This window comes from Eucalyptus grandis, chromosome 8 (assembly GCF_016545825.1).
Source record: "Eucalyptus grandis isolate ANBG69807.140 chromosome 8, ASM1654582v1, whole genome shotgun sequence".
Classification (NCBI taxonomy): Eukaryota; Viridiplantae; Streptophyta; class Magnoliopsida; order Myrtales; family Myrtaceae; genus Eucalyptus; species Eucalyptus grandis.
In genome coordinates, this window is record NC_052619.1 from 58105623 (window position 1) to 58130549 (window position 24927).

General features: G+C 39.6%; 3 protein-coding genes across 8 annotated transcripts; 1 reads left to right on the forward strand and 2 right to left on the reverse strand.

The window, feature by feature from the left end:
- Positions 1-1875: 1875 nt before the first annotated feature.
- On the reverse strand, positions 1876-4173 carry LOC104417579 (U-box domain-containing protein 9). The gene is made up of 2 exons (XM_010028832.3): positions 3895-4173; positions 1876-2952 (listed from the first exon to the last, which is right to left on the reverse strand). The coding sequence occupies exons 1-2, from the start codon at positions 4171-4173 to the stop codon at positions 1876-1878; spliced, it is 1356 nt and encodes a 451-aa protein (XP_010027134.2).
- Positions 4174-5892: 1719 nt separating this feature from the next.
- LOC104415324 (U11/U12 small nuclear ribonucleoprotein 48 kDa protein) lies at positions 5893-10507 on the reverse strand. 6 transcript variants are annotated; one of them, XM_039300686.1, is made up of 6 exons: positions 9120-10507; positions 8549-8663; positions 8295-8402; positions 7339-8078; positions 6674-6753; positions 5893-6253 (listed from the first exon to the last, which is right to left on the reverse strand). In XM_039300686.1, exons 1-4 carry the CDS (start codon positions 10433-10435, stop codon positions 7518-7520), a joined length of 2100 nt encoding a protein of 699 aa, XP_039156620.1. In that variant the 5' UTR covers positions 10436-10507; the 3' UTR covers positions 5893-6253; positions 6674-6753; positions 7339-7517. The 6 variants fall into 6 exon arrangements, with proteins under 6 accessions (XP_039156620.1, XP_010024908.3, XP_039156618.1 ...); XM_010026606.3 differs by having other exon boundaries at positions 6674-7249; XM_039300684.1 differs by having other exon boundaries at positions 5893-6280; positions 6674-7249.
- A 2782-nt stretch (positions 10508-13289) lies between these two features.
- On the forward strand, positions 13290-14576 carry LOC108953898 (germin-like protein subfamily 1 member 20). Its single transcript, XM_018859945.2, is given in 3 exon segments — positions 13290-13579; positions 13857-14321; positions 14324-14576. Coding segments are annotated over 3 exon segments (675 nt in total). The 5' UTR covers positions 13290-13452; the 3' UTR covers positions 14407-14576.
- The last annotated feature ends 10351 nt before the right edge of the window (positions 14577-24927 follow it).

The following is a 24927-nucleotide window of genomic DNA, read 5'->3' on the forward strand; positions in this document are numbered from 1 at the left end:
AACTTCAAAGAGAAACCAGCTCTCTCCTGACTCTATCCTGCAATTCTCGTCATTGAGAAGGTTCCCATGAGAGAACAAAACCAAACAAGAGCCCCATATAATCTCTATCGAATATACAAAGAGTGCTTCTCTAGTTTAACTTATCAACCGCCATAAAGCAAATGGGCAACCACATGGTCCCAGATTGTCCAAGCAGGGTTTCCTAAATTATGGCAATCCCACAAGACATGGGAATGAAATCAAAGTCAAATTCAAGATCAGAACTGATAATGGATGACCATGACAACCCGCAATTCAGATAGCTACCACATAACAGAGCACTCAAACCCTCCTCCACTGAAAATAATGATCCTTGAGCAACTATTAAGCCACTTTGAACATCAATTTGAGCTAAACTAAACTTTCAGTCTCTAGGAAAAAAAAAAGAACAAACACAAGGGGAAAAAAAAAAAAAACCTGTCCATTCTCCAAAGTAACTGAGTCCACCATCACTTTGTTTGAAATGGCTAAGAGGAACTCTTTGGGAATTCCCTTCTCGCCACGGGGTTTCTTCTCAAACTTCTTCAACGTCAACTCTGTCAAAAGTTGCAGAGTTTTGATAGCTTCATGGTGCTCTTTAACTTACAATCGTCTTCTGTAGTGATCATCTCCACTAGCCTTGAAACTTCGTCGTCTTCATCGAACCTCCGTCTAAGTCCTCTATTTCTGCCATCTTCTGTCACTCACTCTAAGTGACGCCATACAAACAACAGACAAAAAATGGATTGAACTCCACCAACTTTGCGATAACTCAAAATGGGTCTGTCAGAAAAGAAGGGAAGAGTGAAGAAAGGATTCAACTTCAACTTTCTGTAATGTGACAGGTTTCGAATCGGCTCCTTTCTGGTAATTTGGCAGTTTCCAGTTGAGAACCAGTTTCTAATGATTGGCATTTTTTTTTTCTTTTTCCGTTTTTTCAAGAAAAGAAACTACACGTAAAAATGCTGACGTCACCCTGGCTGTTCTTTGTTAACTGAAATTTTCAGACTGGATGAGACTTGAGGATGTTCTGTCGGCAGTTGTTCGCGTCATTGTTGATTTTGCCAAAACAGAGCTCAAAACAGAAAAAAATTAGAATAACTAGTTCTGCCTGATGCCGTGGATAGTAAAAAATTATAGATAAATGAGTTGATTAAAAAAAGTTGAAGGACGGCTGCTGAATGTTGCTTTCGTTTTCATGGATTTCTGCCTGTTACACTAGATCAGGCATGTCATAAGGTTCTGTCGACTGGTCAAACTAAAGACATACGTAAGTGCACATGTGTAGCCTAAATCTTATTTCATTATGAAGTCTGTCAATGTCAGGTGTAAATAAAGTAGAACTAGAGTAAGACAATAACAATCCTTCAAGGTTGGTGCTGACTGGGACCAGAAAGTATGTAACACACTGAAGTATGCTCTCAAAAGCTTCTTTTTTACCAAGAAGCTCCATTCTTTCTCCTAGCATCAGACGGTAACCGTGAAAAGTATGAAACAACTGAGCAAATTGTCGAGGGAGTTAAATATCGGCATACAAGAATCTGCCTAGCTGATCTACACTAGCATTTTCTGATTGAATTGAGAAGAAATCGAGAATGTGGTCTACTATTTTCCTATGTAACAACACTAGAGTTGAACAGAAAGAACTTGCACTATCACTTAAGTCTCTGTCAAATCCATGTACATTCAATGTCAAAAATGAAGCTGTTCTCGATGTATTTGCTCAACCAAAGTCCCTCACATGGGGAAAAAAACTGTATACAATCCATGTAACAAATCTGGCAAAAATTGGTTCTGAAGCTGCCGTGAAGAGGATGGTATTGACAAAAGGTGACCGTACATGAGCTGACTATAGAGCTAATCACTCTGTGATGCTACTTCCATGATTTTCTTGACAATGGAAGCGGTCTTCCTCTGAGCCCTCGCAGTTGCCGTACTGCTCGCACTTAGTGCCAAGAGCAGACCACAGGCATCCTCGTCGTTCCTAATTCGCTTTACAGTGTTTGGATCATAAGAACAGATCTTGTCCAGAATAGCCACACAATTCTCCTTGCATTGTCCGGGTCTGTCTTCCCCTAATACCTTGAGCAAGAGAGGAACAGCATCAAAGTTTATCAACTCATCAACAGCATCTAGGTCGCGAGACAATAACGCAAGAAGACCCATCATTTCATCCACACAGATCCGTTTCACTATCCTCTGAAGTATCACACTGGGGGCTCGTGCCTGAGTGGCATTCTTCATGTTCTCAGCAAGATGTAACAGTTTGTACAGAGCAGAAGAGGCGTTGACGATAGCTACAATGTTCCCTTCTCCAATGACATTGATCAGAGGACCGATTGCTCCTGCTTCTCCAATCAAACGCCAATTCGATTTGAGGATTGATAATTCAGACAGAGCTGCGGCAGCAATACTTCTTGTTCGAGGTGTCCTGGAGTTTAGTGACCCAACGAGGAACGATATGACAAATGGATTGTCCTCCATTAGCTCCTTGTTGCGCTCGATGATTGAGAGATTCAAAACTATGGCAGTCAAATCCTCTTCAAGATCAGGATTATCTACCACCTTGTTCGGGGAAAGTGGGTTTAGCAACTTTTGGAAGGCCCCCGCAGATTCCCCAAAAAAGGCACGAACTGAGGCTTGTCTGTTGGTCAGATCTCGTAATTCTTTGGCAGCCACTTTCTGATCATTCAGGGAGGGGGACAATCTGTCAAGGAGTGATTCAAAATAATCTCTGTCGCAGTCACCAGCTATCTTCCCTTCATCTTCCATCAAGTTCGGTAACTTAATTCCTTGCTCCTTGCAACATTTTACAATTAATCTCCGGGCCAAAAGATTTGGAGTAAGTCTAGTGTCGCGAAGGAATTGCAGGGTTAGAGGGCATCTCCTGTGGCCCTCATTCAGCCAGTCCTGAATAGGAAGGCGATTGAATGTCTGGAGAAAGGAAATCAAACAAAGAAAAATGAAACAAGAAGAAACTGTGACTAAGAATCCTAGGGTTGAGGAGAAAAAAGGTCGGATAAAGGCCAAAAAGAACCAGCGATATCACTAATTCCATATCCCAATTAATCAATGCTTCACTTATTTATTCCCTAGAATCAGTGAAATCCTTAACAGTACAAAATACAATACCTTCGCAGAGAAGGTATCTCAATAAAAAAGATTGCTGATTACACGGGTCATAGAGAAGAGAGATATGCTACTCCAAAGAGAAACCGGCTCTCTCCTGCGATCCTCCTCATTGAGATGGTTCACATGAGAGAGCAAAACCAGACAACTGCCCAGTATTCATTATCAGTATCGAATATGAAAAGAATGCCACTCTAGTCTTACTTATCAACTGCTACAGAGCGAATTGGCAGCCGCACATTCCCGGATTGTCCAAGCAAAGTTTCCTAAATTATGTTATTCCCACAAGACAGAACTAATAATGGATGATCATGACAATCCATAATTCTAATGGCTACCCCACGACAGAGCACTCAAGGCCTCCTCCATTGAAAACAATGATCCCTGAGCAACTGTAAAACCACTGTAAACATCACTTAAAGCTAAACCCAACTCACAGCCACTAGAAACAGAAGAGCCAAAAAGAAAGGAAAGAAGAACAAGCACAAGAAAATGACCAAGAACAAACACAAGAAAATGATAATGGATGACCATGACAATCCATAATTCTAATGGCTTCCCCACGACAGAGCACTCAAGCCCTCCTCCATTGAAAACAATGATCCCTGAGCAACTGTAAAACAACTGTAAACATCACTTAAAGCTAAACCCAACTCACAGCCACTAGAAACAGAAGAGCCAAAAAGAAGGAAAGAAGAACAAGCACAAGAAAATGACCAAGAACAACACAAGAAAATGACTCAAAACCTGTCCATTCTCCAAAACAACTGGGTCCACCATCACACTCTTCGAAATGGGACAGAGGAACTCTTCAGGGATTCCCTGCTGGACGCGAGGCCTCTTCCCCAGCGTCTTCCACTTCGAGTCCGCGTAGAGTTGCAGAGCCCTGATAGCTTCGTCGACCGTCTCCAACTTACACTCGTCTTCTTTAGCGATCATCTCGAAAATCCTGGACACTTCGCTCTTCAACTCCTGAGGGCTCTTCGTCGAGCCTCCTCCTCCATCCGGGTCCCCTGTTCCCGCCATCCTGCATCACTCGCTCGAACCGACACCCCCCCTCGCGAAGAACGGAGCAAGAAAATGGATGGAACTCGAGGATCTTGCGGAAACTCAATCTGGGTACGTGAGGAAAGGAGGGAAGAGCCAGGAAAGGATATGTGATCGGTTCTGAGTGGGTTCCTTTCTGGTAATCTGGCAGTTTCAGTTGAGAATCCGTTTTGACGTGCTCGTGTTGACCGTGATATGGAAATGGAGCATCAGAAATGCTGACGTCACTGGATGGCTGCTTCTTCAAACTGAAATTTCTCTGATTGGATGTTGAGATGTTCTGTCGGTGGTATTTTGCACGTGGATTGCTGGTTTCGCCGAAAGAGAGGTCAAAACTGAAAATTTGGAAGGATTAGGTTTGAAATTTATACAGATTAATTAAAAGTCAAAGAGCAGGGCTCCACAATTACAAAGATTATACAATTAGTGGAGAAAAAGAAATATTATAATTAGTGGACATCAAGTTCAGTAATCAATTTTTTTAAAGTAATTTCATATATGATTTTCGTGTCTAGAAATTGAATTATAAGAAAATAGTTTGAAAATGTTATATCCTTGTCAAGTTACTCTATAATAAATTATATGATAGAGTAGTAAAAAAAACCAATACCATGCGAAGGTCTTCTCAATAATCTACATCTCATAATAAACTTCGGATGTTATCAATATAACCTCTCCAAAAATCATTCTATTGAACATTTGGTATTGCTCTTATGTATCGGTTTTAACCTTAGAGTTAATCGATTAGCAAACATGCATAAGCCTAAGCCAAAATTCAAGTGATCCTTAGTCATAATTATAAAAATTTGTTGATTCAATGCTATTATATTTGGCATATGGTCGAGGCATAATATGAGAATACCAATTATTATGTTTAAAAAATGTTTGTTTAGAAAAATAGATAAACCTAATGATTATTAGGAAAAGAAAGTGAATATCTTATAACGATGTTGAAATATTGATGTGAATCATATAAAGTACAATTTATAGTTGTATTGATGAAGATACCTAATTGTTATTCTTAAATAAAAGATAAACCTAAATAAAGGATTGACTTAATTGTGATATAGAACGGATAATTATAGAAATGGTCATTTAAATTTGGCTAAATGCCTAATGTAGTTTATGAAATTTTAATTTGTTTGATGTGGTTCTTAAACTTTTGATAGATATTCAATCTAGTCCCTAGATTATATAAAAACATCCATTGTTGTCCTTTCATTAATTCAAGTTATGGACAGCATTGAATGTTAAAAAAATTCATACATCCAATGCATAATTGGCTAAGTTGAGGGACTACATTAAAAATTTAAAGACTACATTGCATATTTAGTCATGTCATTTTTCCAAAATAGAATGAAGAAAACAATGAAAGGAGGGACGTAGTGGGAACATATATCCACCTCAAAACCCTCCCTTCATCTATTTTTATAGAAGATAAAAAGACATCTTCTCTTTGGGTTTTATTTCAATTCCCCTGCACTCTACTGATCTATTAGTATTACTATTGATGATAATATCATGCAAGCCTAATTGATAACTCGCCAACTCCGATCATGCGCAACATTCGAATATGTTGATGATGAAATCATGAGCCTACCCTCTCACGAATATGTTTGTTCTGTTCAAAGTGTTAAGTCATAAGCCATGGATGGAAGATTCGATTGCTAAGGGATGCATTTTTGTCATCAGATGCAATTTGAAGCCACTTCAGTTTTGAATACCATTCATTCTCCGCCAATGAGTTTTTTGAGCAACTTGCCCAATGATATAAAAATACAGAGGATTCACTGTACTATCGCTAAGTCCTCACATGCAACCAAGTACAAAACTGCCTACTAAACAGATCACCCGTTTGATCTATTTGTGAAGAGCACAACTTCAGGCACAAGTCCAACCGGCCGGCAAGAACCAATTGGCAGAACATTCCAATGCTTCAGGCCCGACCAGACAGGCACTGGGGGGAGTAATCAGGGTGGAAACTTGTGGTGCTGCTCAGCAAATTACAGCCCTAGAATACCGAATATTGCGGACACCTGATACTCGAGTCCATCCAAGGCTGCATGATCCGCCAGTAGCTACTGAGCTTTTGCATATAAACAATAACATCCAATTCGATTCAAAATGGATCCGCTCGAGTGCACAAAATCGAGTTCCTCTAAAAGTAAGTGATTACAATGAGAATCAAGTCTTATCACATACCTTAAGCAAAATCAAACACATGGAGTGCTCTCAAGAAATTGATCTATTTCAGCAAGATGTAAGTAATCAAGATCTTCTTTGAGAGGATCTACCTACTTTCTAGGGGTTTCCATACTTTTCACCCGTATCCTCATCATAGAAAATCATTTTTCCTAGAGTATCTGATGGCTGCTGTTCAATTTGTCCAAATTTTAAACAAGTTTCTCCCCTTATCCTCAATTCTAAGATCAAATTGAAATCAGAAAAGAAATGAGCCACTTCAACTTCTGTGCATCACCTGTCAAAGAAACTTAGCAGCTGCACCACATGGCATTTGTGAGTTGTACATAAATTTTCGAGGTAGACGATGACAGCAACCTGCAGAAACCATCAGCTTATCCCATCCATCAAATTTGAACTTCAATCGATTGGAAACAGCAAGGAGACTTTTCTGTATAAACTTCTGCTCCCCGGAGGGTTCAACAGTAGCTGACCACAACTTCATTCAACCCCACTATAAAATCTGCCGAAAAAGAAAGACTCCAACTCACATTTGCATGACACACACTATTACTTGCATGAACTGAGACATTAATTATCATGGCAAGTTGGTAAAAATCTAATTGAAACAATGATCGAGTTGTTGGAAATGTGAGGAAATTTTCTAATCTATGCAAGTTCGTCAGAAATCAATGAAAGAGTAGTCAAAGTATGACAATCATTAACATGATCTTTCACCCAAGATATTATCCAAAAGAAAAGAAAGGATAAATAGAAACCAATGATAGAATATCGAAGAAACAGCAATGACAATTGAGGATACAAAGGAGGATACAGAGGTAGATCTAATTCTTGGAAGCCTGACAACTTCATACTGCAAATTAAATGCACATAAACTAAGTCAAAAAACCAAGAGTTTAAAAATTCAGTCCCAGATCCTACTAGAGGACTTGAATAACATACCTGACAAGGAGAGAACCTCGTAAAAATTCCTTAAAAAGGTTATTTTCCGTTGGCCTTTCACTATTAACCTTATTCTAGCAGCTACTTCATTTACGAGCACTAAAGTCTACTCTTCAGATTAGTCATCAGTCTTGGAAGGATCATATCTATCCTCAAAACCATGAAGCGGGAAGTCTGAATTATGTCTTCCATGAGTCCTCGCTGCCTTCTATCTCTGGAGTCTCGATTCCAGTCATTCCCCCTACATCACTTCTAGAAGATGATCTGTCCTTGCCTTGGTTGGATCTACCAGAGTATGAACTTTTGATCTCTTGATTTTTTTTTCTAGTCAGCTCTGCATCTTCTCTTTCAATCCTATGACTAGTATACCTATGCGGAAGACTTTGAGCGCTCCTTTCTGGACTTCGGGAATAATAGTGCCTATCATGCTTGTATGCTCCAGTACTCTTACGTTGATCTTCATGAGAATACCTTCCTCTAGACTTTCCATGTTCGGAATAAGTATCCTCATTGACATTAGAAGTAGATGTGACTTCATGATTGGTCCTTAATCCTCTCTGAGGATAAACAGGGTGCCCTTCAGTTTCATAACACAACTCAAAGGTGCCATTTGCTGGAATTGCATCTGATGAAGGTACTTCATTTGAGTGAACCTCAATGGGAGCACCTTTCTCAAAGCATCCAATACCTCCAGCTTGCTTAATTTCCTCCATATATTCCTCTATTATATCTCTCATCACCTTCAGAGTCGAAGTACAACAAATTCAGCCATTAGTGTGGATGTTCTCACAAAAGGGGAAAGCTTTTTAGGAGAAAGCAAAAGGGAAAATCCAAAATAAATTTCACAAGTACTAATATCATGGATAACTCTCAGATTCTCAAATATAGCTCCTGTACCATCCAAATACAAATAAACTTAGCAGAGATTTTGCTCTTCCAACAGACAGCATGCCTACCTCAGAAATATTGCGCTTCGACTTCTTGCCACGATATGACATCCTTCTGCGCTTGTAATCCCTTTCTTCAGCCAATAGCTCCTCTCTGGTCTTTGCCTTGCCCGTATCCTTAATCATACAATAACATAATTACGATAAGGAAGGCAGGGGTGGTGAGGTGAATGAACCAAATTTTTAAAGCTACAAGCCATTGCACAGCTTTGCCTGTTCTTTCTGAAAACAATGGAAATTTACTTTGAACTGCTTGTATATACCTGATTAGATGAGCACTGCCGAGGAAGCCCATCGTGGTCTATGATAGGTTTGTAATCAGGACGTTTTTCTCGCTCCTCATTGGCTTTCTTGGTTATATCATCATGCTCAATCATTCTACACATGAAAGAGAAGTCCTCAAAGGATAATCCAAGGAGAATACTAAACAATAAATCAAAAAGTCTGTTAAGCAGAAATGATGGTTACAATATAGACTAAATCATTGACCAACAGTAATGACACTGGCACATTTTGGGAGGAAGCATGGCTAATGGAAAGCATAAATACGGAGGAAGACATTTGATAATAAATCTAATTTCTAACTTGCAGGACTTGTGAATTCAAAGGCCAGGTCATATCATCAAGTTGCCATACTAATGATCAAAGCAACAGAAGTTCTTTTATAAGCATTTAAGTTATCATCACTGAATAACTCAATCCAGAGAGCTAATTTCATGGCACGTCAAGCCTGGTTTTATTTACTATGTCCATTAACTCCATAGGAATTGCCTGCTGAAAGTAAAAGAATATTGAGAGCCTCGATATAAACAGAAAACGAGAGCATCAACGCACCGCTGATATCTAGAAGGCTGTTGAGAATGCCGTAGCGCCTTAATTTTTACTTCTAGTAAGAATCTCTCATGCAATGCTGCAACAGCAGCAGCTACCTGGGACACAAAAATCACCTTCTTATTGATGTTTCCAACCGCTGTTCCATCTACTCCATCCACTTCAATATCAAGCTGCGTCTTGATACCGCCGGCATCTCTTTCATGTTTGTTTTCATTTTTATCAGTGGATTCATCCTCCTGCTCCGGATAGTCCAGTAGCAGATGCGACCCAGCATCCAATAAGCACTTCCTAAGCATGTCAACAGCAAAGAACTTTGAATTCACCTTGCCATACAAAACAGAAAGCCGAGATGCCAACCACATCATAACCTGGATCAAATTGGGACACTTAAACTCACTTGAACTACCTTTATTCCCTTTCAAATCCCTTGTCTTCAGCAAACTAACACCTTCCCTTACAATCGCCTTCAAACACAGAGTACACAGCATAATAATATGATCCCCCAAGGCCACATCAATAACCACACCACATCGCAGAGAATTAACAATAACCCATCTCCTCAAATCACTCTCTTTAACCAACCCCACCCCCGAAATCACCCTAAGCACATTGTACGAATACCCATTCGGATAGTCACTCCATGTCTCGATTTCTCTCTGAACGCTCCACAACTGTGAAGGCAGAACACCAACGAACAAATTCTCAACTTCTTCAATACCCACATCACCATCAGCACTAAAATTACCGCATTCAATCGACAGGACACCAGGCAACGTAAACGTCCTCCTACCATCACTATCCTCGATGGGAAAAGCAACCGCACCAGGACAATCCTCGTAGAAAAAGTTAGACCCGAAGTCGCCATAACCGTCCAACGCGAGGCAGAGCTCGCTGCCGGGACCGCCGACTGCTCCAGCGAAGTGGGGGTTGTCCTCCGAGGGCCCCAAGGTTTTCGGGTAGCTGAGGGATTGCAGGGAGGAGTCCAAATCGAGAGGGGCGGGGCAGCGGAGGTAGTGGCCGAAGAGCGATTCGGGGGGCACGCGGTGGTGAGGGTTGAAAGGGCAAGAGACGAGGTCGGGGCCCGCTTGCGGCTTCAGGGGGAGCAGGGCGGAGAGGGAGTCTAGGGTTTGGGCCGAGGCGGCGATGAGGCGGTCGAGGGACGATAGCGCGGCGGCGAGCGACGGAGACGGCGGCGGCGGAGGAGGAGGCGCGGGGATCTGGGGAGGCGGGATCTGCTGGGGATGAGGAGGGAAGAAGGCGGCGTTCGGGCTAGGGGGAGGGAAGGGGAGGAAAGGGAGGCTCGGAGGTGGATTCATGGCGTCCCCTGTGCGTAGCAGAGGCGAAGTGTTCGATGAAATTACTGAGAGAAGGAGAGGGTTTTGGGCGAAATGGCGGGAGGCCATTTGGGGAGCGAACACGGGCTTGATGGAAAATATGGGTCCGGTTCCATATGGGTTGGGCCGACGAAGAGGAAGATGGCGGATCGGGAGTCAAATCGAAAGATCCGACCCGATCTAAAAAAAAAACGGGTCGAAATTTTTTGGCTTCGGCTTGAATAACATTATATAGACGTGACTCGGGGTGAACATAAGTTTAGGGTATAATCAAAAACCTAAAATTTGAAATAAGTCTCTGCATTTTTCATATTCCATATATTTGCGCAATCCTATTGCTAGGGGTGAGCATATTTTTAGGACAGAACCGGGAACTGAAGAACCGGACTGTCGAGTCCAGTTCGGTTCCCAATTATATGGAGGGATGGGTAGGTTCTCGATTCCACTTTGTTTGGTTCTCAATTCCTATAGGGATTGGGATTGGAATTGGAATCGGACTAGTAATTGGGAACCAGGAACCCGAACTTTAAAGTAGCCGTCCATTTGGTATTGAACTTCCGAAATTGTTGTCCACTGATCTTTCTTTGACATTAAAGATTTCGATGTTTAACTTGATGGGTCTTTTAATTCCCCCCTCTTATCTATTGCCTCAATGGATTACATGACTTAATAGATGAGGAAATCTGCTTTCAATTTTTAGACATACCGTTAATAACCTTATTTATGTGGCTATCAAAGATAGGGAAGAAGGATGAGAGATCTCACTTTTGAATTAAATCAAGACAGGGTTTATTCTGCAGTATGCTATGCCCATATCTTTGTGCCTAATGTGTTCTCGTGGACCATGAGACCTATGGAAGCTACAATTGCTTCTTTTATGTTATTATGTTTAGGCAATTGGTTCTTCAATATAGTGATTCAAGAGCAATCGGTACATTGAAAACTGTATTTTTTTTTTTTTTTTTTAATAATATTCGACAAGTGCATATTAACACTCTTTCTTAGGCAATCGATAAAAAAATCCCTGTTTATTTTTATTGTTGCATTTGTTTTCCAAAAATGGAAAAAAAATTGTTAGACCTTAGGATTTAAGTTATAAAAATTGAGGAACTTGTATATGATGATAAATACTAGGTTCTAGACGGAAATATTCAATGGCATTCAATGATGAATGTACAATCTGAAACTACTAGTCCAACATTTCATTTTTGGTATTATCCATAACTGAAACTTTTACTTTATTAATACTTTATAATTTTCTTGTATATAAATATAAATTGTGATAAGTGGATTGTAGCAAATAGTGATTAGTAGACTGCAATCATTTAATTAAAAATACGTGTAAAATTTAGATAGATTCTAAAACCTATGATAGCGTAAGTTCTACGTTCCTAGGCATGCAGGGCAGGTTCTAAGTTTAAAAAATTAGGGAATCTGTACGGACAAGTAAGTTCCAGTGGAATTGGACAAAAACCACTCACCCTAAGATGTGCCCTCATGCAGATTAGTCATTACATGTTGAGAATCGTTAAAGAATATCCGATGAGATGCTAATTTTTCCATTACATGAGATGCTAACATTTTAAAAGGTTGTTAGCGCATGTCAAGGTTGTAGGGTCAAAAGTGTTAGGATATGGGGGAGGTAGCGAACTCTCCACTCTCAAATAAGCTTCATGGACTATTCTAGGTTTCCTCACGGTCAACCAATTCCAACTGCTCCCAGTCATTTCCCAGTGAGAATCGTCAGAGGAAATCCAATGAGATGCAACTCTTCCACTGCAGTCCACATGCGATGCCGATATTTTAAGAGGTTGTTAGCGTATGTTAAGGTGGTCGTTCAAAAGTATTAGGAAACGAGGAACATGGAAAACTTTCCACTGTCAAGCATTTTGTAAAATCGATGTTCAGTACCATGATCATCAACTTAAGTAAGTACGTCAAATGAGCATCCTAAACTACTCTTGATTTCCTTACAGTCAACCAACTTCAACTGCTCCGCTTTTTTTGGTACAGCGGTTCATCTCCCCCTATCCTAATCTAATATTCGGTCCTTCGGGTTTTGTATTTGTACTTTCAAGCAGATTGGACAGCTTCTCTCGGACTCCTCTGCACTTTCCTTGTTGCTGACCCTCCAGAGGATTTAAACAGTTTGACTGAACAGTACAAGGTCCCAGGAATTATTTTTCCACGTCGATCATTGCTTACAATTCGGTTTTAAGTTGATAAGAGCTCAAGAAATGGGTTTGCCAGGAATTTAAAATGCCCAAACAAGTTTGAAATTTTTTCCTAAGAATGCAACATCGATATTGCCATGAACTGGCTCGAGCAGGACCAGACTAGTTTCTTCATTTACCAACGAGTCATGCATGACACTTGCCTGGTGATGGAGTTACTAATCATGATCGTTATACATCCATCTCATAATGCCACGGTACTTGGCCGTGATGTAAAATCCTTCACCATGGGTTTGAAACTCTCAGGGCGGATCACCGAATAACTAGGACTCCCATAGCTTATCATACCCCAGATCTCATTTTGAGAGTTTATTGTCACTTTTACTTTAATTTCAGAAGTGGAAATGGATGAATTTGTTATATGTCAGTACTAGTATGCTGAAGCATCTTTATCATCAGCGACTTGGTTGGAATGACTGTAAATCAAGTGTGGTAGAGTGACAAAGATCTTTAAAACTATAAAAGATCAGATTGCATTGACATATGAAGCAGAAGCAGTTAGTCTGTCATTTTCGCATTCGGCCATTGAGGTGATGTGAGTTAAGGACGAGAAAATTAATTGAGTTTTGTGTGTAGCTGTTCGAAAAACTACACTGACCAGAATTTGAATGGAAAATGGCCTAACCAATGTTTCCGTACTTTGTGTAGAAAACTATGAGATGTGCACGAGGTCTGGCATCTATAAATAGGCATCATTTTGCAGCAAGTGTTCGCATCCATTAGAGCACCCGAGAGTAGAAAAAAGAAGAAGAGAAAAAAAACAACATGACGATGAGCATTCAACTTTCCGCCAGTTTCGCACTCTTGGCTCTGGTGCTGTCCCTCGCCGATGCCTATGACCCAAGTCCCCTGCAAGACATCTGTGTGGGAGTCGCAGAACCCCACAATGCTTGTAAGCTTGTCTTTCCCTTGCTTGGCAGAACAGTTCGAGTTAATACATTTTGCTTTAGATTTCAGAGTAGTCATCCTTTAAGACTGACACTCTTAATGGGTGCGCTGGGGAAGCTCGTTAGGCATTACAATCAATTTTTTTGAACCAGACGTTGAGTTTTCACACCAAACAAGACAATTAACCTAACAAAAAGATAACATTTCTCATTCTCGGTGCAACCTTATTGTATCCTAGGTAAATGTCAACAACAATTTAACAGAAACTCCTCCCTATGCAGTGTTTGTGAATGGAATGTTCTGCAAGAACCCCAGTCTTGCCACAGCAGACGACTTCCTCTTTTCTGGCCTCCAAGTTCCTAGAAGCACGGCCAATCCCGTGGGCTCCACGGTCACCCCAGTGTTTGCGGCCCAGCTACCAGGACTCAACACTCTCGGCATTTCCATGGTTCGTATTGACTTTGGAATAGGTGGTTTAAATCCTCCGCACACTCACCCTCGTGGCACCGAGATTTTGCTCGTCCTGGAGGGCACACTCTATGTAGGCTTTGTCACATCCAACCAACTGAACAATACTTTCTTTGAGAAAGTCCTCCACCCTGGAGATGTTTTTGTTTTCCCGATCGGGATGATTCACTTCCAGCTCAATGTTGGAAAGACCAATGCAGTCGCGATTGCTGGTCTAAGCAGCCAAAACCCAGGAGTCATCACTGTAGCCAATGCATTGTTCAACGCAAAGCCACCTATTTCCCTGAGGTTCTGGCCAAGGGGTTCCAGGTGGATGAGAAGCTTGTTGAGACACTTCAGAAGAAGTTCTGGTACTACAATTAGCCAGAGAAATGCATCTGATGGTGTCTGTCATCCCCGTGTACTTGATTAAACAAACTACTACTTTTTAAGTCTTCTGATGAAGTTCCCAGTTCAAGTATGAAGAAAGCTTCCTTCTGTCACAACTTGTATTGATGTCAGTATAATAAGACTGTTGTTTTCTGCACCATCTACTACTTTGAGGTTTTTGTGATGAACCTATTTCATGAAACCAAGACAGAAAAAGACAGTGAGCTCGACACTAGACTCTACCATGTCAGAGGATTACAGTACTGAATGCTTTACATGCACGAACTGCAAATAACCATCGCCAGTTCTGCTAAGGCCGCATAACTAATTAATAATGAACAATCCGCAAAAATGAAACTTCAGTAGTTTCAGGAATCATGATGCTACGTTGATTTTATTGGGAATGAAGCCTCAAAGCATTCCTGTTTTATGAGAAACTGTCATTGCGATTTGCGTGCAGCATGTACTGATTTGAGATATTTGATCCACCACTTTGCGTCCCACTTTTTTTTTTCCGAGTTCTGTTGTACATGTTTGTTGGGGTTCTCAAATTCCATTTCCTTTCAATTTTGCTCACCATTGATTATGTCCCTTTGCTATTTACATAATCTATGAACGAAAGAAGGTCTTAGTAAGTGCTAAAGTAACTGAAAAACAGAAATTGACAGCTATGATGTAGGTTTCCTCATACGTATATAGTCCCCGTGATTGTACTAAAGTCATTAGTGAATCTCCTAATTGATAGGTTAATCTTATAATATTATGTTAGGTAAAAAGATAAGTTGAAACGCGGATGCTGGTAAGGTTTCTCTATCATTAGTAGCTTCTTAAGCTACTATGAAGTATGGGGATGAAATTGAAAAAAATGACAATCAATTTGCCATCCGTCAAACGAGGTGGAGACCAATACGGTTAAACAATGCATGAAAATCTCCTGTTATTTTGACTTAACAGAACCGTGGAAGGTCCGACAGCACAAGCGAGTTGCGAATCTAGACTTCAAATTCGGCATTATCGTTAATCCAAAAAGAGATGCAACTTCATTTTTCATTATTGCTGAAATGGTCAGAACCATAATGGTATATCCATAAAATAAATTGTTTGCATGGATGCTGGCCCTTGATAGTAATTAGTAATGGATGATTATAAGGTCGTTGGTCAAGTGTCAGGAAATGGGAAAACCTTAAAATTCTCTACTTCAATCAGTTTTCCAAGGTATCAATCACATATGTGACTGCAAGTACCTCAAACAGAAATAGAGAAGAATACTGACAATAGTTTTAATACAATCAGCCATGCTCACTAATCCAATCTTTTTGGTGCAATCATTCCTCTTCTTCTAGTTGAAGCACATCAACCATTCTTTCTCAGCCTACTCAGCATATTCCTTGTTGTCAACAGATGCCGTGTTAAGGTTCAACCACTCCTGATTTCATTTTATTAATTTGTTCAATACCCGTCACGCTCCAAACCCCAGGCATGCGCACATCCCTCGGTAGTTGATCAAATTGCGACGTTCCCAGGACTCGTTGTCGACCCATTCATTTAATGCACATGCGAAAGCGAATTAAACAATCTCTAGACAATAATCAACAAGTGATAGAAAAGCAGGACGACCAAGTAACACAAAACATATTTTATAAACAAACCGGGTTTATATACACTCAGGCTAACCCTATGGTTATATATACAGGAGCCTATACTAAAAAAGAACTACTGAGCTACCTAAGCTCCGAGCTCTCCAGTCATGGGCTCCGGGTCCTCCACAACACCATCGAGGGTGTCAATATCCATAGGATGCCCTATTTTCCACTCCTCGGTTCCGACAGGAGGCCCATCAAAACCTCCCATACGACCCTCCCGAACCCTGTTGGGCTTGTTAAGGTACCATGCCTTGAAGCGATGAGGTTGTTAGGGAAATCCTTTATGATGTTTTGAAGATGACAAAATAAATCAAAGGCTACTAACATGTTTAATGGTTGAGTAATAGACCATGCAGATAATAGAACATGTAAAGGATATTATCAAAGTCAGAAGACGACCAGAAGACTGAACGTAACACATGTCCAAAGTATATTCTGAAGATTGCCAGACTCAAGACTCAAAGTCTGAAGACTGCTAGACTCAGACTCAGATTGTAAAGTCTATGGCTATCAGACTTTACATCCAGATTCAACATAACGTAATTCAAGCCCAATCATATAACGGCTAGTGATCTGGTTTAGATTCCACATCAAGATTGATTTGATTGACTCAATCTATTTGATTGACAATTGGATCTTGAAGACAAGATCTTTCTATACGAAGAAGCTTTACTTATGGAAACCAAGATTTCATTTGTATGGGCGATCGGAATCAATTTGGGATTTTACCTTTGTCACTCAACGGCTACCAAATCTTCTAGATACAGAGCTGTCCAATGGGTATATTGGAAGACGATTCTCCGGGATATTATCCAACGGTAGTTTGGAAGTGGAGGAGTATTTAAGAAGATCATGGACCGATGAACAAGTAAGAGACGGAGCGTAGAATTTATAATTCCAAAGTCTGAGCGACTTTCGATCATATACTTGTCTCTTGAGAGCTTAAACGTTTGTGATCGTAAGAGAAATACCAAAAGAGTGACTTAGTGAGATAGTGTGATCTACTAAGTGTTTGCACTCGAAGTTGTAATCTCTTGTTGATTGCATAGTGGAATCCAGCCAAGAAGGCTGTTAGCGTGGGAAAGTGGACGTAGGCTTGGATTAAGCCGAACCACTATAAATCTTGTGTTCTTATTCTCTTCCCTAACTCCTTTATTTTGTTCATACTAGCACTCACAATTGGTATCAGAGCCAAGTGCTCGGTTTATAAAAGTGTTTTTACTTTTGAGCTAAAAATTCTTTATGGTTAGTATGTTGGCACCGAGACTTATGGAAGGGCCAAGCAACACAAGGCCACCATATTTTGATGGAAAGGAATACGACGTATGGAAGAACAAAATGAAAGCATTCCTAAGATCCAGAGATCTCTTACAATGGGATGTTGTGGAAAGAGGAATCAACCCCATTGCTGCGTCTACATCAAATAAGAATGGCAAAGACAAAAAAACCAAATCCCCCGCTCTTATGTCTCGGACGGAGTTGTCCAAAAGAGAAGCGCTTGATGCAAAAGCTATTTATTCTTTATATTGCGCTTTGTCTCTTGCTGAATATAACCGAATCTCTTCATGTGAAACAGCAAAATAAGTTTGGGATAGACTTCATGTTACATATGAAGGGACCGATCGTGTAAAAGAGACAAAAGTAAACTTCTTGCTCGGCAAATATGAATCCTTCAAGATGAAGCAAGGAGAGTCGATTGGAGATATGTTTAATCGTTTTACAGAAATCGTAAACGGTTTGGCATATCAAGGTCATCCAATTTCTTCCCCAATGAAGGTCAACAAACTCTTGCGAGATCTCTCAAAAGATTGGAACCATGTCAAGACCTCAATCCGGGAGACTCAAAGGATTATGCCACTCACCGTTGATGAATTGATCGGCACTCTTCAATCCTATGAAGTGGAGCAACTTAACGATGAAGATTCCGAAGGTAAGAAGTCCATCGCTTTAATATCTAATGCTGTTTTTGATGAAACAGACTCAGAAAATGACATGGACGACGAAGAACTTACTTTTATGATCGAGAAATTCAAAAAGCTGAGTAGAAAAGGAAAGAAGTTTAGTAAAAGAAGACAATACAAGCAGAATGGCCAGAAAAGAACAATGAAAGAAGATGATGAGCAAGGAAATTTATGTTTGATGGCACATTCAGAATCTGAGTCTGACTCGGACATAGACTCAGAATCAGAGTTTGACTTAGACACAGACTCAGAATCCAATGAGGAAATCGAGGAAATAAAAGAAAAGAAGAAGTTGGTAAGGAATGTTTTTGTGCACATAATTCTCATTATACTTGAAATTCGATATATCATTGATTGATTCGGATTTTATAATGATCATATTTTGTTTTATTGAAGAAAGAATCGCATGATTTGTTTTTGTGATTCGAAATTTAATTTGATACGTGTGATCATTTTTGATATCATGCTTAAAGACAAAAGAATTTATTTGGTTTAATTTTATACTCTCAGATTTAATCATATTTTGCAAAGTGAAAATCTGTTTTACGTGATAATGCAAGATATTCTTAGATATTCAAAGATTTTATTCTCTCTGTTTTTATCGTACTATGACTAAGTGAGAATTTATTTTTCAAAATATCATTGTGCATAATATTCTTTGTTCGAATACTCTGTTATGATGAATTAAGAAAGAATATTTGGAGATTATATATTTTTTGCTCTAACGTCATGGAAGGATCCAAATTAATGGATACCAAAAAGGGAAATGAGTTGATTGCAGGAAATTCGTTAAGGGAAGGATGATTGCGAATCTACGCAAATTTTGGTGCAATCAGAAAATATCTCCTGCGAAAATTGGTAGTGATATTTTTTTAAATCAATGGTATATTTCTAACATATACCATGGGTAAGAGAATTTTTTTTCCTACCTTGCAAATCTCTACGTGCATTTATCATGATTTTGGATGATTGTTTATTATATTGCGAATATCTTCTGTCATAAATATAATGTATTGCAATTTTGGCACGTGACATAAATATCTAATTTCCTTTTGCAAAATGCATATCTGAAATTTATGCTCAAGGAAATCTCCTTGATCTCGAAAGATAATTCTGCATATTCATGGATATTCTTGCTATATTCTTGCTATATTCTTAGAAGATATCTTATATCTAGCAAGTTTGATCCGCAAATCAAAGGAAGATATTACGTGACATTTTTGCAAAGATTATTATCTGTTATATAAGAATTTGCAGGTCACAATAGAATCTTCCATATGGATTTTGGAAAGCTTGATCAGAAAATTGAGAAGATTCTATACTATCTTCTAGAGGGGGAGAAAACAAATCCAAAAGAAGAGGAAAAGAATCGTGATCACCTCAAAAAGGCAACAAATTGAGAGGGAGCTTTGATCAATTATGGAAAAATCTTTTTGAATTGATTGTGATCTTATTATGGATGGAAGGAAAGGTAAATGTGTTAGAAATTATTCTAAAAAATCCGGTTAGTGCATCTTTTATTACCTTTTGTCATTAACAAATCTTTTATTGATTTTATTATGACAAAAAGGGTACATGTAAGTTATGATGCATATGTGATTTTTATTGGATATTTACTGATATGATCGAAGTGAGCTATATTGCATATCTTCAATATTCGATTTACCTTATAAAAGCTTATTTTTGGAAATTATGCAAGACATATTTGTTATCATTCTCTATGTGATACTTTTTCCATCATAATCGTTTTTTGATTATGACAAAAAGGGGGAGAAGATATGAATATGCATATGTGTTGATTGGTTGATATTATCTATGGCATAATATTGAGCTGCGATTATTTTTTTATATATTGTTATGCTCAATCTATTTGTTATCTTCTGATATCCTTTGATTTAAATTAATATTTTTAAAAGCATGTTTACAAAATCTGCATATTCAGAGATTGTTTTGTCATCATAAAAAATGGGGAGATTGTTAGGGAAATCCCTTATGATGTTTTGAAGATGACAAAATAAATCAAAGGCTACTAACTTGTTTAATGGTTGAGTAATAGACCATGCAGATAATAGAACATGTAAAGGATATTATCAAAGTCAGAAGACGACTAGAAGACTGAACGTAACACATGTCCAAAGTATATTATGAAGACTGCCAGACTCAAGACTCAAAGTCTGAAGACTGCCAGACTCAGACTCAGATTGTAAAGTCTATGGCTATCAGACTTTACATCCAGATTCAACATAACGTAATTCAAGCCCAATCATATAACGGCTAGTGATCTGGTTTGGATTCCACATCAAGATTGATTTGATTGACTCAATCTATTTGATTGACAATTGGATCTTGAAGACAAGATCTTTCTATACGAAGAAGCTTTACTTATGGAAACCAAGATTTCGTTTGTATGGGCGATCGGAATCAATTTGAGATTTTACCTTTGTCACTCAACGGCTACCAAATCTTCTAGATACGAGCTGTCCAATGGGTATATTGGAAGACGATTCTCCGGGATACTGTCCAACGGTAGTTTGGAAGTGGAGGAGTATTTAAGAAGATCATGGACCGATGAGCAAGTAAGAGACGGAGCGTAGAATTTATAATTCCAAAGTCTCGAGCGACTTTCGATCATATACTTGTCTCTTGAGAGCTTAAACGTTTGTGATCGTAAGAGAAATACCAAAAGAGTGACTTAGTGAGATAGTGTGATCTACTAAGTGTTTGCACTCGAAGTTGTAATCTCTTGTTGATTGCATAGTGGAATCCAGCCAAGAAGGTCATGTTAGCGTGGGAAAGTGGACGTAGGCTTGGATTAAGCCGAACCACTATAAATCTTGTGTTCTTATTCTCTTCCCTAACTCCTTTATTTTGTTCATACTAGCACTCACAGATGTATCAAGTGAGATAGGCCCTCATCGACTCAAACAGTGGACTCAACTAGCTTACGAGTCAGGTTGGTCTCGGGAATAGGGAAATAGGAGTGCTGAAAGTCTACCTCCTGCGGGACCCCATAATGTATCTGCCATACTTCCATCTAAGGACATGTAAAAGTTTAAACCACGATGGGGTGAGATAAATCTCAGCAAGTCTACATCCTAAACCCCGATTAGGACGAGAATTCACCTAGAGGCAGCCTAAATACGCATCATATAAGACTTACCTCGCCTCAGCACCTCCCTACACATTAGTACAACTCATATAACATATCAATACAGTAAACATATTTAATAACTGGAACACTGCACATCAATCATCAAATATTCACAGGGGTCCTGATTATAAGGCCAAATTGTTATGACACGTCTCATTTTGTGCCAAAAAATTTTGTTCTATAATCAGGCGCGACTATTTCACTCATTCAAGCATTCCAGTTAATTACGACCCAATGGCCACGGCCAATTCAAAAGTTGGCAGTCATCTGGCATAATCGGGTGTTGTCTCGCTTTGTCGGACACAACAACGTCTACATCTAGATAACATTCCCGAAGGAGCATCGGCCCAGCCTCCACTACGATCGGCATCCGTTAACGTGGTGCATTCCATATAGGAACATCGCCCCCGACTTTCATCGGGTGACGGGTTCTCATAACGATCACATGCACATCCAATCTTGACCAATAACATCGTGCTTTGCACTCAAATGCCTTAATTTCAAATAATGCACTTGTCCTATTTTCTTCATATTAAAAACATTGGTAAAATAATTGTGCGTGGACACACGATCAGATTAAACCATAAAACGTGGTATACCCTCTTTTAAAAATTCCACGATTTGATATAGTACTTAAAGTATTTTTGGTGTCAAAACCCGACACCCAGTATTTTTCCAATTAAATACCAAAATTTCCTATTATTGAAATAATAATTCAAAATCATCATTGAGCATCCAATTGCATAGTTTAGCACTCAATTTCACAAATCAATGCCACCATGACAATCATCGTAAAATTCTGACAACCGGCTATCCCGATATAATTTACGCTAATTAATAATTAATTATATAAATTACATTTAATTAAATAAGTTGCAAATTATTTAAATTAAACCACTTAACTAATTTACATAAGCTAATCTAGCTAATCTACTTAGACTAATCAAACTAATTGACTAAGCTAAGTACATTATCTAATAAATCTAACTAAGCCACCTAACTAACCACCTAATAACTAATTAGCCTAATTAACCAATCCTAACTAACTTAGTCATATAAACTAATTACAACTAATCCCTAATTAGCCTAACTAATCCACAAAGCCTTAATTAGCCCACTAACCCCCTAATTAGAGTTTAGGACGTTAACTCACCGGTTTAGTGAGCTAACAAGTCCATGGCGACCAAAACCCAGGCCTACGGTGACACCAAAGGAGGCCAAACCGAGGCTGAAAAAGGCCTAACACGGCTCGGCCCCAAGGGCTGAAATCCGGTTCGCTTTGAGCCGGTCGAGGGAGTCGAGGGGCTGGCCGCGACGCCGGTGGTTGGACGGCGTGGGGATGGCATCTGGACAGGCGATGGCGGCGAGCTAATGCAGAGTCGGGACGGGCGGAGGCTGCAGATAGACGGTCGGCCAGGCGGCTGTGATGCGGATTTGGAGGCGCGGGGTCGAGTGGCTGTGCGGGGCTGGCTTGGACGCGAGTAGGCGGGTCAGCAATGCAGCTGGCTGTGCTAGCTTGGCCTTGGGTGTTTGCAACTTCAACAATGGAGGAAAAGGAAGCTTTGAGGAAGAAGAAGAAGGCAGTAGCAGGGGAGGCTTCTGCTAGGTTGGTTCATGCATGGGAGGAGAAACAAAGGGGAGAGAGGGGGAACAAGGAGGGGACAAGGGCCAAGAGAGTCTTTCCTTGTGGCCAATGGGTTTACAAGGCAAATATCTTGCACTCAAGTGCAAGACACAAAATCTTCAGCCACCCCAAAGGTCAAGACAGCCTCCAATGGCTATTTTCCAGCATTTCCCCACCCAAACAAAGCCAAATTGAAGGCTAAAATAGCCCATGTCAGCAACCCTACGAATTCCCTTGAATTTCATCTCAAATCTCCACAAAATACTTCAATATGATGGCCAAAAATCACACCCACTCAGGCCATACGAATTTCCATAATTTCCCTCACAAACTAATCCACTTTGGTAGCCAAAAGATCTCTCAAATTTGCCCATCCGAATATCCACAATTTATTTTGCCAATTTTGCTTTGCCAAAATTCTGGGCTCGCTGAAAATTCTTCAAAGGATGAGTCGATGTCCTAAAATAAATCGTGATATGCTCGAACTTTCGATTTTTGAAACCGGGTTCAATTTCATGGTTAATTTCGATCGAATGCGATTTTAGCGTAACCTAACCTACCGGATAACTTTTAGGGATTTTATCGCATTTAACCCATGGTCGATAATTCTCGATCCAAGTTTGTACATCTTCAACTCATCGGCGACTCTTGATTGTTGTAAAAATCTCAAGGTTTCAATTATGAATACCGGGTATAGAATCGACCGAAAAATTGGTTTAGTATTGTTTGACACGAATTTTGCAATCATGTGGAATCACTCACAATTTAATCACATGCTTCTGTCGAATCGACCTATCTCCGATTTCTAATCGATTATAACAGTGCCGTATAACCTTTGCCATGAGAGCAAGAGATAGATATGATGTTTGCATAAGAAAGAGCATATCAATTGACTTTTATGTGTAGCTATTGAACAATTGCACTATCTAGAATATAGAGGAAAACAGTTAACCACCAAATATCTATCATTGTAGTCTTTTCGCTTCGTGTTCAGTTGGAGAATGCACATAGACTCCAAATTCTAACTTAGCACAACAATAGACGGCCCCATAGTACAAGTCAGTTGGAGACCCAAAACTGATTAGTACAGCTTTGTTGCAAGCCCAGGTCATTGTGATAATAGAAACTTGGTTTCGTAAATGTAATGTCGTCCAACGTAACTGTCAAATGATCACAATGTGTATATCCATGAAATGATTGTATCAAAAGTTAAGGTAGCGCATGAGAACGTTTCTGTTTCTCAAGATTTTTGTTCTTTTGTTCCTCAGAATAAAAAAAGAACAGAAACCCATTTGGTAATGCCAAGTTGTTTTTCTATTCCTGGGAATAGAAAGTTAGCCTAGGAATAGATTTGGAGCAGAAATGAGAAGCAAAAAAGTTTCTTTTTGTTCCTTGGAACAATTTTTATAAATAAACTAATTTTTTTTCTTTTTTTTCTCTCTCTTGTTGCGGCCACCTTCAACCGCCCGGAGCCACCGCCCATCACTGGCCACCGCCACCTCCGGGTCACCGGTCGCCACCGCCGGTCACCGGTTGCCGCTGGTTGCCAGTCACTGCCGGTCGCCAGTCGCCGCTGCCACCGGTCATTGTCGCCGTTGCCAGTCACCATCGATCGCCGCGGGCCACCAATCATCGCTGGCAGCGGCGATTCATGAGCAAGAATAAAAAATGAATAAATATAAAAAAGAAATTGTTGCGATATCAAACGCATTTCTATTCTTTTTCTATTTTAAGAGTAGAAATTTTGTATAGTTACCAAATGAGTTCTTTTACTCAGAAACTGTTCCACGGAATAGAAATAGAAAAGAACCATTTCTTAAAAAAAACTCTTTCCCAGTCAAGAAGCGTTGTCATGCGCAGCCTAAATAGTGACATTTAGTTGTGGACTGGTCAAGTGTCAGGAAATTGAAATGTTATATGAATCCTACTTTATACAGTATTGCAAGGCATTAGTACTATTAGTACTTCAATTAATCATAAAAGACCCAATACTAATTTCCGTACAATCAACTAATTCTAACTACTCCAATCTTCTGGTGCAACAACTTATCTTCTTCTACATCATGGACAATATTTTTCTCAAGCTGATTGACAATTTTTCCTCAGTTTCCTTCAGCATATTCTATGATGCCTTAT